Source organism: Mus caroli, unplaced genomic scaffold (assembly GCF_978045245.1).
Source record: "Mus caroli unplaced genomic scaffold, Mus_caroli_1 scaffold_6, whole genome shotgun sequence".
Taxonomy (NCBI): Eukaryota; Metazoa; Chordata; class Mammalia; order Rodentia; family Muridae; genus Mus; species Mus caroli.
In genome coordinates, this window is record NW_028227261.1 from 135651687 (window position 1) to 135665999 (window position 14313).

The window sequence follows — 14313 nt, forward strand, 5'->3', positions numbered from 1 at the left end:
AGAAGAACGAAGACCAAAGTGTGGACACTTTGCCCCTTCTTAGAATTGGGAACAAAACACACATGGTAAGAGTTACAGAGACAAAGTTTGGAGCTGAGACAAAAGGTTGGACCATCTAGAGACTGCCGTATCTAGAGATCCATCCCATAATCAGCATCCAAACGCTGACACTTTTGCATATACTAGCAAGATTTTGCTGAAAGGACCCTGATATAGCTGTCTCTTGTGAGACTATGCAGGGGCCTAGCAAACATCGAAGTGGATACTCACAGTTAGCTACTGGATGGATCACAGGGCCCCCAATCGAGGAACTAGAGAAAGTACCCGAGGAGCTAAAGTTATCTGCAACCCTATAGGTGGAACAACAATATGAACTAACCAGTACCCCCCCCCCCCCCCAGAGCTCATGTCTCTAGCTGCATATGTATCAGAAGATGGTCTAGTCTGCCATCAGTGGAGAGACCCATTGGTTGTGCAAACTTTATATGCCTCAGTTTAGGGGAACGCCAGGGCCAAGAAGTGGGAGTGGGTGGGTAGAAGAGTGGGGTGGGAGGATATGGGTGACTTTTGGGATAGCTTTGGAAATGTAAATAAAGAAAACACCTAATTAAAAAAAACAAAAACAAAAACAAAAATAAAAGAGAGAACGTACAATTTTATTAGTCAGCAAGGCATTGCATTTGATGAAAACAATTTAATTTAATTTAATTTGCAATAAATAACTGGTTGTTAACACTCAAAAACAAAAAAAAAAAAAAAAAAAAAGAAGCTACCCTCTCTCTCCATAGAGAAACCTGACTTTCACTCCCAAAGAAGTCACCACCTGCCAAGAATCTAGGTACCTTTTGCCCCCAAACCTGTGTTGGAACTTTCAAGGGTGTTGATCTTGGGTAGGTAACCACAACTGCTTTTAGCTCATGAGTGCAATGGCCATATCATATCCAGAAGACTGGGCTGCATATCACTTCTTTCCTTCCTCCAGTCTTTATACGTTTTATGCCCAAATTTCCAGATACACCTGGATTTCACTAGGGGATATGTCAAAACACAGCTTAAGGAAGAAAGGTTATATATAAAAGGTTGTAGTCTATCACTCCCTAGAAATTATGACAGTTGGAAGTGGGAATTTGAGGCAACAGGTCACATTCCATCAGGGCTCTAAAAGACAACAATAATGACTGTTGGTTCTCAGCTCCTAGCTTCTTTTATTCTGTCTATACATGTAGTACATGGAAGGATGCTGGACACATTTAGGATCTGACCTCTTACCTCAGTTAACTCATTCAAGAAATCCTCTTATAGACATGTCCAGAGCTGCAATTTTATTCTGATTATAGATTCTGTAATGTAAATAATCAAGATTAACATCACAGTTCCTAAGAGGAATGTACCCTTCTTTTAAATAAAATTAGGAAAAACTCAGCCAAGTTAATCACATCTCATAATGCATTAGGTATATCTATGCCTATGTCTATGTCTATGTCTATGTTTGTCTATGTCTATGCCTATGCCTGTGTCTATGTCTATCTATCTGTTTATCTGTCTATCTATCTATCTATCTATCTATCTATCTATCTATCTATCTATCTGGGTAGTACAATGTGAAAATAATCTGATAACAAGAAATATGAGAAAATGTCTTAACGAGGTATTTGCATATAGAAATTCAAAATAAAAATTAAATTTCTGGAGAAAATATTAGGGCAAACCCTAGATCAAAAACCAGGAAATTGTCACTATATGAAAATATTTGGGTTGACAAACTTAAAAGATCTTTTACAATAGCATATTATGCAAAAATGAAAGCACTTAAATTAATTAAAATCAAAATTTAAATGCAGTCAAAGAGATATAATCTAGACTAGTAGATTAGAAACTGAGCTAAAAGGAAAGGATTCAATGTTAAAAGAAAACAACATGAATTAAAAATTTTAAAAGCTGAACATTCACTTTAAAGGGATATTTAAAATTAACAAAATTAGAAATGAATAAAAGATTGACTGATCTAATTAGGTAGTACTCCCAGTACTATAAGAACATTTATACCTTATAACAGTACATATCCAAATATAATTTAGTACTTTACATATAGCATCTTGTGTTCCTTATGGTTCGTAGTATCAGAGGTACATGCTTATGGTTTTCATACTGATTCTTGCTTATGGTCCTTCTTATCCTTCAGTGATTTTTCAAACTAAGATTCTATATACAGGTATAATATCTAGACAGCCAGAGTTTCAAATTTCACAGTATTTTTCATATATAGTATTTACTCTGTGGCAGACAAAGCTAAGTGTATTTCATATATTTACTAAAGAAAACATCAATCACAGGGGAAATTAAATTTTATCTTACAAAGCAAGGCTCAAAGTTAAAATGAAAAGGGAAAAATCAAACATGAAATTCTATAAAGATCAGATTCTCAAATGCCAATGTAACAAGACCAGCAATATTAGACAGAGTATGGTGTATTAGAGTTCTGAATAAGAGTTCCCTAAAAATACCATAAATACACAAAATAAAAGATTGGGAACTTTGAAGAAAGAAACCTTTAAAGAAAGAACTTTGAGAAAACGTCTGGGTTGGAAAAACACTTACACTCACTCTACCTCTCCACAATGCTCATCTGTCTTCCAGGAAGAAGATGGCCAAGAGCCACAGATTAGAGAAGTTATATACTTTTATAAGGACATACAGGAAGTAGCTGTGAAGGCTTTACAGTAGGGCAGCATGCCCCCAAAACCTTTACCTATAACCACTACTATATTAAGAAAGTTTCTGGTTTCCAGATGAAGGTATGGAGTCCGGAGAGTTATAGTTAACATTTGTGAAAGTCATTATTCAAATCTATAAAAATTTGAAATCAGACACATTAGACATATTCTTTAAATATCATTTTAAACCTGGTATGTGTTTACATGTGTGTGTTTGTGCAAACACTTTAGAGAAAGTGCCCAATGTGGCCAGATATTTTGGATTTCCCTGGAACTGGGGTTCTAGGTGGTTGAGAGCAACCTGATGTGGGTGATGTGAACCAAACATGGGAAAGAAGTGGTGAACTCTCTGAACTGTTGAGTCATCTCTTCTGCACCTAGAATATTTTAATATATAATTCAGTAAATGATGCAGGTGAGTACTCATCAATGTTTATTTCTATAGCAGTAGTACACACACACACACACACACACTCACATATATATATATACACATACGAACACACAATAGGTACACTTTTAAAATTTCTCTTTACATATGTAGTGTCTATAGGTTGACATTTATTCAGAAAATACCATAGTTATTGAATTAAGTAGCCTAATTTTGTCAGAATATACTAAATAATTTTTTATTTCCCAAATGTAAAAGGTCTCTCTTTATCTTTCATTTTCAGTGTTAGTAGAAAGTGGAACTGTCATTTCATTTGTGGGTTATATCAACTCTGGATATTGTAACATTTATAGAAATGTTGTTGGACTTGTGGACCTACCAATAAACAAAGTGGTGAGTTTCAGCTTATTTGCTTCTTTTGAGAATTAACTACTCTAATGACTTAGGGATGCTGGATAACATTTTCTCATACATATTGAACACCATACATTGTGGTATCCTTGGATAATGAATTGTCATACATACGGAGTAAAAGCATCTACGGTAAGTTGCATGGATCTCAACATAGGTGGTGTGAAAACATCAACCCCCAAGAAAGCACAAGGTACTCATTTCACTTTATTAACCAGGCAAAAAGGAGTTACAGGAACAGAAAAAGAATGAATGATCATTTCTCTGATACTATGTAATAGGATTCAATTAAATATGTAAACTGGCTTATTCTCTGACATTTCTGTGATATCCACAGTAAAGCTTTACCATGTCCAAAAATGACAAATATTTAAATTTTTATGACTTGATTTCAACAAACTTACTAAAGACTTCCTCCTTGTTCAAGTGCCTGCCAAATACTTGTCTTGGGGAGATATTTGTTTTTCCATGCTTACTGTTGCCTGATCATTGTAGTTTTAATACCAGGAAAGATGCCATCATCCTCTCACCCTCTGCAGAACCATCTGTACTGAAACTGCAGTAAAGTCTACCACAAGGACCCCGATTTGAAATAAATTATTAGATTATTCAACTGAAATCACCATTTTTACTAAGAAAGCATAATAGTTGGAGATACAGCTCACAAAATTCCCAGTTGTGATATGTAAATGGACCTGAGATTAATTCACAGTAACACACTTATAAGCAAACACACCCACAAAATAAACGAAGAAAGACAAGAGTGAATAGCTATCTCAGTTTATGCCATCAGTTATAGCTATTAACTTTTCTTATCTCCATCCTCTCAGTTACTCCAATAACAGTGTCTTCCACCTGAGGCTGAAGTTTATTACAGTTGGTAGTTCACAAAATATTGTTAAGTTACACTCTCTACTATTCTTGGGGCTTTGAAAACTTGAACTAGTTCAACATTGCTCAGACATCTTAACATAATCACAAATGAAATGTAGGATAGTTAGATGGCTCAGCTTGCCACAAAACCTGACAAACTCTGGAGCCCACATAGTAAAAAGAGGGAACTGAAGTTCTCCTCAGTCATCTACATGCATATCATCATCACCATCATCATCATTACCAACATCATCATCATCAATCATCTCATATTCACACATACTCTGAATTAGTAGACATTAAAATAATGTAATAGTAGCATAACTAAATGGCAGTGTTGTCAGCTATCTTTCATATTCTGAAGGGTACTTGAATGTATTATTGCTTTATTATAAACAGAATAATATACAATGAATAAAAAGTAAATGTTTCCTCTGATGTCAATAAACTTGGCTACTAATTTCTTTTAGCCAGAAGGTCTATGAATTGTTGAGTTTCTAATAATAATGATTATGTGAATATTTTCATGAAACCTCTATTGTCCCTATCTTTTGCAGAAAAAAATTAAAAAACTTGTTTATATGGGTAAACTTAAGGAGAAGGAGTCCTTTGGTGAGATCAGTATTCTTCTTCAAGCTCCCTTCACATGCACAATTATTACCGGACGAGAAGTTGAGATGGCAGTTATTGAAGATAAGGACATACAGGGTAAATGCATGACTGTCTTTTAACTCTTTGACCATTTAATCATGGGGGTTTTTGAAAAGAGAATAGAATTTTAACTGAAAATGGAGACTTATTGTGTGGATACATGCATAATAGTGGCTACAGATATATTAGATTTTAGATGGATATGTAGTAGAAAGATGCACCCCTTACATTATTCTGACTCCATTTTTTTACTTTCAGCTTGTTGAGTTTACTAGGCTTTTTTATCATTCACTGTTAAATGTAGCAGTCCTGCTTTTACAGAATGATTTATACTATATTTAAGGTGTTTCCTTAATAATTTTGAATCGGGTAAAATATGTACAATACTAATGTTCAAAGACCTAATCATATACATATACATGACATAGAGATCATACACACATGCAAAGATGCATACTCACATGTAAAAAACACATGAATTCAATGCAATCCTATACACACATGCATGCATATGTGCACACACATATACACACATTCAAATTTTGCAATATTTAAGTCAAATACTGAAACCTTAGGGCTTTAGTAATAATAAATGAATAATGATGCTATCACAGATTAAGATATGCAATTGAATATAAGCAAAAATGAGTGATTAAGCCATTACTCAGTATAATTCTAAGTGTACACTCATGCTAAAGAATGCCATATACCATTAAATAATATAATAGGAGACATTTTTGAACATAAGGATTGGTGAAAGATTTTTCCTTAAACTACCTCAATTGAACAAAATGCTTGGATTCCAAATTTTGAGTATATAAATCTCCTGGAGAATGTACAACCTACACTTGCTAAAACTTTATTCAAATGAAAAGGCTATCTCAAACTCGTGTCTGTTATTAAAAAGTGTGGTTTTGAAGTGGTATTTGTTAATTTTCTTCATGTCTGTGTCATTCAAATACAACTCCCTTGAAGTTAAATATCACTTCACAACACCAACTATGAATTAAAACAACAATTCCTTCAGTATTTGGCATGTTTTTCTTTCACTAATAATATTAGTGGGTTACATAAACATATTAGATACCATTTTGCTTAAATAAAGATTTCACACATTACACATGTCTGATTGTTAGTGGAGGTAGAGAATCTTTATGGTTTGGGGGATGGAATGTAGGGCTTTAAACAAAGTAGGCAAGTGTTCTTGCACTGATACACTTTTCACCAAAAAATTGCTTCATTCGGGGCTTTACAGAGAAACAGAACCAACTGAATATTTATATATGTTAAGGAGATTCACTGGGAAGCACCTCATCTGGACCCAGGAGTTCAGCTGTGGCCTGAGAATAAGGGAAGCTCTTGGTGGGACAAGTTTTGCCCTAGTCTGAGACTAAAGATCTCAAAAGTTGTGTGTGGAGGGGGAGGTAGGGGTGGTTGTGTTTGTGTGCGCGCACACACACACACACACACACACATACACATACACATGTATATGTAGTGAGGAAATTAAGTAAGTTTTGGATTATGAATATTTGATAATCTTTTTCCTTAGTGGATAGACAGTGTTCCAGAATAAGGAGACATAGAAATTAGAGATACTGAAGGAGAAAGAGTCAACTCTGTATCTGATTTTGTAGCTCTGCTGGTACATTGAATTACTGAATTTTACCTTTTCGCATTGATAACCAAGTTTCCTTACTCTTTCTTCTAATTTAGATATTAATACCTTTTAAAGATATTCTTATACATATACCTGAAAAGGGTTTTCATCATATATCTGAAATTGTGTATCCCCAACAAACTGGCCATATCAAACACATGAATGTGTTTCTTTCAAGTATTTATTAGAATCTCCTTTGCCACCTGGCAGCCCAAATTTAAATAGATGGTATAGTATAGAGATGAAATTGTTCATGTGCATGCTATTCATCTTCTAAAATTTATTCTATAGTTCATTTATTTTAAGACTGATTTCACAAGGCTACTGTCATGCTCTTTCCTTGATTCATTAGTCTCTAGGTAGAATTATGATTAGGAACTATATTTTCCAAAAATGTATAAGGTAATAGAATAATAAGTTTATTGTAGGATATATTTACATTTCCACATTGTAAGTATTGCATATTTTATTTCAAGGGAATTAAAATACATTTTAAAAACAAAAGTAGCTCAAGGAAATTAATGCATGGTTGGTTTTAATGAAAGGAAAATATTTACACATGAAAAGGGAACTTTATATATAGTTTGTGTGTATGTCCGATTGTTAGTGGAGGTAGAGAATCTTTATGATTTGGGGGATGGAATGTAGGGCTTTAAACAAAGTAGGCAAGTGTTCTTGCACTGACACACTTTTCACCAAAAATCTGCTTCATTAAAATTCATATTTTTATTTTATTAGATATTTTCTTTATTTACATTTCAAACATTATCCCCTTTCCTAGTTTCCTCTCCAAAACACCCTATCCCTCCCCATCCCCCACTCGCTAACCCACCCTTAATCATCAAGGAAATTCAAATCAAAACAACCCTGAAATTCCACCTCACACCAGTCAGAAAGGCTAAGAACAAAAACTCATGTGACAGTAAATACTGGCGAGGATGTGGAGTAACAGGAACAATACTCCATTGCTGGTGGGATTGTAAGCTGGTACAACCACTCTGGAAATCAGTTTGGCAGTTCCTCAGGAAATTGGGCATAGTACTACCTGAGGACCCAGCATACCACTCCTGGGCATATACCCAGAAGATGTTCTAACTGGTAATGGGGACACATGGTCCACTATGTTCATAGCAGCCTAATTTATAGTAGCCAGAAGCTGGAAAGAACCCAGATGTCTCTGAACAGAGGAAAGGATACAGAAAATGTGGTATTTACAAAATAGAGTACTACTCAAGCTAGTAAAACAATGAATATATAAAATTAATATTTTAAATACAATTTGTTGACAGTCTCTACACATACAAAGTGTATGGTGAATACTCTCATATCTTCTTCCAAACCCTCCCAACATCCCAATCTTAGTATACATATGCCTCTTTGCCTTCTTTATGTCTTTTGTTCTTTGGGCCATTGAGTTTCCTCCCTGCCATCTTCACAGCTGTGGTTTGTAACTGTCTGTTGAAGCCTGGTGAGCTCACCAATGGGAGACTCCTTGATGTCCAACATCATTCAATACCCAAAGGTTACCAAGGAAGTGGTAGGGATCGGTGAACCACTCCCTTACCCTCCCTTACCAGTTATTGACTCTTCACGGGTCCAGAATAATGCAAGCCAAATACAGAAAAATCTAAACTGCTATGAGATCTTGGTTGTATTGGCTGTCATGCCCAGAAAATAATATTTCACCATACTTACCGCTATAATTCATCTCCTATATTTGTTGTCCTGTCTTCTAAAAAAATTCTCTGAGCCTAAGCGAGGTTATTGGTATAAGTATCCTATCAAGCGATGCACATAAACCCATCAGTTCTTCTTTTATTCTTCTTCCATATATTATAGCCTGATCATAGCTTCTTCTCCCTTCACTTTTTCCTGTCCCTCCCACACCACTCCTCTCCCTCAGAACCCCTCTCAATCCCAGATTTATCCACAAGAAATAAACAAAAGAAACAACCAGGTCTCCCAAGGATATCCACAGCAAATGGCATAACAAGATACAATGCAACTAGACACAAAGCTTCATACTGAGGCTCAAAAAGTCAACCCAGTGAAAGGAAAAGGATTCCTAGCACAGACAAAAGGGTCAGAGATGACCCCACACACACACTGTTAGGAGTCCCATAAGATCACCATGCTACACAACATAAGGTGTGTGTAGATGTTGCTTCAGCCTCTGTGAGCCCTGTGTGTTTTGCTTAGTTGATTCTCTGGGTCATTTTTTTTTTTTTTTTTTTTTTTTGTTCTCTATGGGCCCTACAATCCTTTCTCTCCCTCTCTATTGGGGATTCTCCTGGTTCTGCCTAGTGTTTGTCTCTGGGTCTATGCATCTGCTCCCACCGGTTCCGGAGGATGCCTCTCTGATGACAATTGGGTTAGGCTTCGATCTATTAGTATAGCAGAATATCATTAGGAGTTAGTTCATTGACTATTTTGGCAATCATGTTTGGGTCCATTCTGGATCTCTGGGATGTCTTGCAGCTTGTTTCTGACTTGCCTTGTGTCCAGGTATGTGTCCAATTTTGAAGAATGTTCCATAAGATGCCGAGAGGCAGGTAAATCCTCTTGTGTTTGGGTGAAATGGTATGTAAATATGTTAGGTTTATTTGGTTGATAATGTTGCATAGCTTCATTATTTCTCTTTTTAGCTTTTATGGATGACCAGTCTATGGCCACAGGTTGAATATCACCATGTGAGAACCAATATGTGATTTAAGCAGTAGTGATGTTTCTTTTACAAACGTTGGTGTCCTTGTATTTGTGCATTAATGTTTAGAATTTCAATATCCTTTTTTGTGGATTTTCCCTTTGATGAGTATATAGTGTCCTTCCCTCACCTGACTTTCATTTACATTTGAGCTATTCAGACATTCTCTTCTCCAAATAATTAGAGGTCATTATAAAATTCCCCTCCCTCATTCTATACTTTAAGTACCTTTAATATGTGTAAAAGTCTTAAAGATTGAGTTCTTCACAACTAATTTGAAAAACAAATGTGTACTTTATCACATAGCCTGCTTTAGCTACCAAACTGAGTATTTTACTCTAACTTCAGACTATGCATTCTGAGCCAGGCAGTATTTTGCATGTTTTTATTTCAGCATTCACAACTACAGAAAACAAGATCACTTTCTGTCCTCTTTTATCAAGCAAAAACTGGAATATCGACATGATAGGTGATTTCAACCCCCTTTCTCCAATAATCCAAGGAATACACCAGTAGTTGATTGATTTGTGTTAACATGTAATAGAATTAGAACAAAAGTTGTGAAAAACTATAAATTGTATCAATGAGAGAACACACAAAAGACTCTTACAAGATTCCTATTTTGATTAGATGTCTAGGGAAAATGGTCTAAGGAAGTATAAATCTGTTACAAATTGAATGATGTAAGAAAACAGCCTGTTTCCATACATTTTATCTCATGGATGAGTATGACAAAGATAAATCTATAGAAAATAGGTGCAGCAGGTAATTAGGTTAAACAGGAGATGTGGTATTTGGTATTTTATACAGGTCTAGATGACCTTGATATGTTTGTTCATAATCAAGTCACAAATTGTCATTGTTCACCTCATTTTATCATAGTCATGAAGACAGATCTCATGTGAGGTTTGTAGCCTCTGTAAAATTCTAATAAAATTCTGGGTCCTGGTTATGAGTAGAAGATTATAGATATACTTTCAAAACTTAATCATCATTTTTTCAGGGAATTTCTTCTATTATACTTTTTGAGGACTAGAACTGTGACTTACCATCAGACCTCTATTTCCAGATTACACCACATTATCAAGACTGTCCTTTAACAAGTTAATTAGCAATTCTAAAAAGTCTGGTTGTAGATCTTTTGCTTGTACTTATATGTGTTTTAGCTTGATTTTACTAAGCCATACCAAATAACAGTCTCTATTACACTTCATGAGGAATCAGTTTTCCTCCCTCTGAGATATTATTACCCTGATGTTAATCTCTGAAAAAATAATTAAAGAACTGGCAACCTATGCCAACTCTGTCACTTCCCATCTCTTATCTGAGTGACCTGTTTCCTTTCTGAGGCAGAAAAACTAAAATGAATATTTATATTATATTTTATAGCTACTACATAATTATTGCTTCTGTGGCACATTGTTTTGCCACCTAAAAGCAAATTATTACATATTGCCCTTTCAGTGTGAAATTCATCCTATTTTTGGTAGACTCACTTGCAGGTGATAAGATTTCTGTTATTACCTAGGGTTGCTTTATTTCTCAATCATTTTCAAGGTAATGTTTGTTAGATTGAGAAGTCTTGACTGACATGCTCTGTCCCATATTTCTAGCATGCTCTCTCTCAGCCTTCTGCCTACCGTAGTACAGAATAAGGCATATTGATACGTGATATTATTCATTAACTTTTCCACATGATGGATCACTTCCTTCTTGTTGCCTCCAAGCTGGTGTAATATACACTGATGTGTTTATTTGTGGATCTATTTAGTTTATTCGACTTCAAGTTCAAAGAGTTTTCTGATTTTGTAATTGAGTATGCCTCTGAAATTTTAGATATTTTCAGTTATGACCTCTGATCACCCCGAGAGAAATAGGACATTCTTTATAGTATTATCCATATATTTCCTGATTTTCACACACTTTTAAAAAGCCTGAGATGGTCTTCAATTTCAATCACCAATATCAATTTCTTAAATACCATAATAGAAAGCCACACTAGATTGTATAAGCATGAATGATGTTGAAAATAGCTAATCTAATGAAAATGGCCTTGTTAACTGAACATTTTGACTATAAATTAAGTGGCTTCTTTTTAAATTTTTTTTAAAAGATGGTTTCTTCAATTTAATTTTTTTTTCCTTTTAAGAGATGCTGGGCTGTGGGTGTAGCGGAAGAGTGGGGAGGGAAAGAGTGCCCACGTTCCGCCAGAGTTTCTGTGTTCTGAGCAGGTGGACTCAGGAGGACTGCCAGAAGCTTTCCATGCAGCCCCGGGTGGGCATCTGGCTGTGTGAAGCCACTGACCCCACATGGCAAGGGGTGGACAAGGGGAATCCCCAGTACCAGATTCTCAGGGCCCCAGAGCAGCTCCAGGTCGCGGAGATACGAGAAGAGAGGGCAGGGGAAAGAAAGGGTGCTGGATAGTTTCCATGCAGGCAAGAGTCCTTAGTCTGATCCATGGCTGCAAGCACAGTGGGCCTTGATGAATAGAGACAGTCTCTAAGGTTTTAGAGCTTTATTATAGAAAGGCAGAAAGGCAGAAAGGCGTGGGGGAGGGGGGAAGAGAGAATGTGGAAAGAGAGAGAGACCAGCCATGGCCAAGAGGAGAGATGGGGGGAAAGGAGAGAGAGAAAGAGGGAAAGAGAATAAGAAAGGTGAGAGAGCTTAAGAGAGCGAGGAGGGGCCAAACAGCCCCTCTTATAGTGGGATTGTTATTTTGCTGTTGCTAGGTAACTAGGAAGAGTCTAGCCTGAAGGTCAGAAGCTTGGGACATTGTGTTTGTGACTACTAGCCACAAGCCTCTCTTGTGGGGGCTGTGGGGGCAATAACTGAGACAGGATCCAGGGGTCCAGGAAACCTGAGGGAACGCCTTCCATCGCATGTTGGCAGGAATTTCCACCAATCGGGTTCTACCAGGGTTCAAGACCTCAGCTAGACTGGAGACTAGGCTGTCTATGCATAGCCCATTGCCCCACAAAGAGATTATTCAAATCCCTGAACTTTTACGTAATAAAGTTTTTAATGCCCCCTTTCTCTCCTTTCCTTTCCTTTCCTTTCCTTTCCTTTCCTTTCCTTTCCTTTCCTTTCCTTTCCTTTCCTTTCCTTTCCTTTCCTTTCCTTTCCTTTCCTTTCCTTTCCTTTCCTTTCCTTTCCTTTCCTTTCCTTTGTTTATTTTTTGGAGACAAGGTTATTTCCATGTAGTCCTAGCTGTCCTGGAGTATATTATGCAGATTGAACTGGGCTTACCTTGAATTCACAAAGAGTATCCTGCTTTTGCCTTCAGAGTGCTGAGATTGAAAGCATGCACCCCCATACCTAATTTCATTCTTATCATTTTAAATGCAATCAATAGATGTGTGACAAGTTTTCCCTAGATTTGTGAAACAGGTTTTCTCTTTTTGCAAATCATTAATTTATAGATGATGAGATAAATTTAAATATTCAGTGGATGTGAATTTTATAACTATCTAAACCATTTCATAGATGCATAGGTTTCCCAGGTCAAGTGACTCTGATTTTCTCTTCAATATAATCAGCTTTCTCTTCTCTTTTGCTTGTTTCTGCTTTTAGTCCTTGTTACTTTACTTTTCCCCCTTCTCCTCTTCCTCTTTTTTATTCTTCCTTCTTATTCTTCCTTCTTTTCTTTTTACTGTCCTGGTCTTCATCATCATTGTTTTTTTTCTGTTTTGGACAGGATTTGCTATGTGGTCAAAGTTATGTTCAAATACTGAGCCACCCATCCTGACCTCAAACTTAAGGCCAACTATCCGCAGCATTTCAAGAACTGGGATTACTTGTGTCAGTCACAACATACAGCTAGAAAGTAAAATTTTTAAAGGAAATATGTAAAGTTGTTTATTTTTCATCACCGTTCACTACCTTTTTACTGAATTTAATTAATTATAATCATATTTATCTTATATCAAATTCTTTATTCCAAATATATTATTTTAAAGTATTACTTTGTCAACTTCCTGGCTGAATGGATTATCATACCAATAAAAGCAGAGTTTATACATTTTAAAATGAAAATGAGGGTTTTAAATGTCTCATAATTTTCTTTCAAGATAAAAGAAAATATTGTTAAAAACTATATCTCCCTTAACATTATAAGTAATGTGCAATAATTCTTTTACCAACCCTGAATCATGGGAATATTAAATCAAGGGATTTAGGTGAGGCTAATAACCACATAGGTATTATTGAATTAGATAACTGGCCTTGACTATCAATATCATATTTTAAAATATTGTTCCACAAATCTTTGCTTTGAGAAATTATTACAAGGAAAGTTCTTAGTATTTGTATTACCTATGCAAATATGAAATATTTTAGTGCAATAATTAGTTCAAATGTAATCCCTAAGTGTTGATTATCTTGATTCTTCAATCTGAGAACTATAATGTCTTAGTAAGATCCATTTTAGGCAAGTAATTTTAGCTAATAATTTATATAGAGCTATGGCTGCTGTGTTTTTACTTAAAATTTGCTTTGATACTCTATAATTGTAATTATAGAAAATAAATAATAAAAATATCCACTAATAAAAAATGTTCACACTATAAGCAGAATGTCTTGCTAGTTAAACAAATACAACATTAATTAGATATCAAAATTAAAGCTACCTCAATGGTGCTGAAAATCTTTTATTTTTAAAACTTAACTTTAGACTAAGTTAATATAAAATTTTAGTTCAAGTTTCTATGTAAAGTTTATGATTTTGTGTCTTTGCAGTTATTATAACATTATGTATATACAAGTATAATTTACATATGTGTAGTTATGATTTATTTACATTGCATATAGTTGATGTTTACCTCAACAGCTAGGACTCAAGTCTCTAGCCTCGTTTTTGAAGTATTGTCTGGATTAAGATTAGCCTCCGAAGCCAAGTGGTAGTGGTGTACAC

The 14313-nt window shown here is 35.4% G+C and overlaps 1 protein-coding gene across 1 annotated transcript in view; it reads left to right on the forward strand.

Annotated features, from left to right (window-relative positions):
- Nucleotides 1–14313, forward strand: part of Cnbd1 (cyclic nucleotide binding domain containing 1) — a 367012-nt gene that overhangs the window by 264540 nt on the left and 88159 nt on the right. The window contains exons 9-10 of the mRNA XM_085838485.1: nt 3389–3498; nt 4947–5097. Of these exons, the coding sequence (XP_085694611.1) occupies nt 3389–3498; nt 4947–5097 (261 nt within the window). The remainder of the gene's footprint in view (nt 1–3388; nt 3499–4946; nt 5098–14313) is intronic.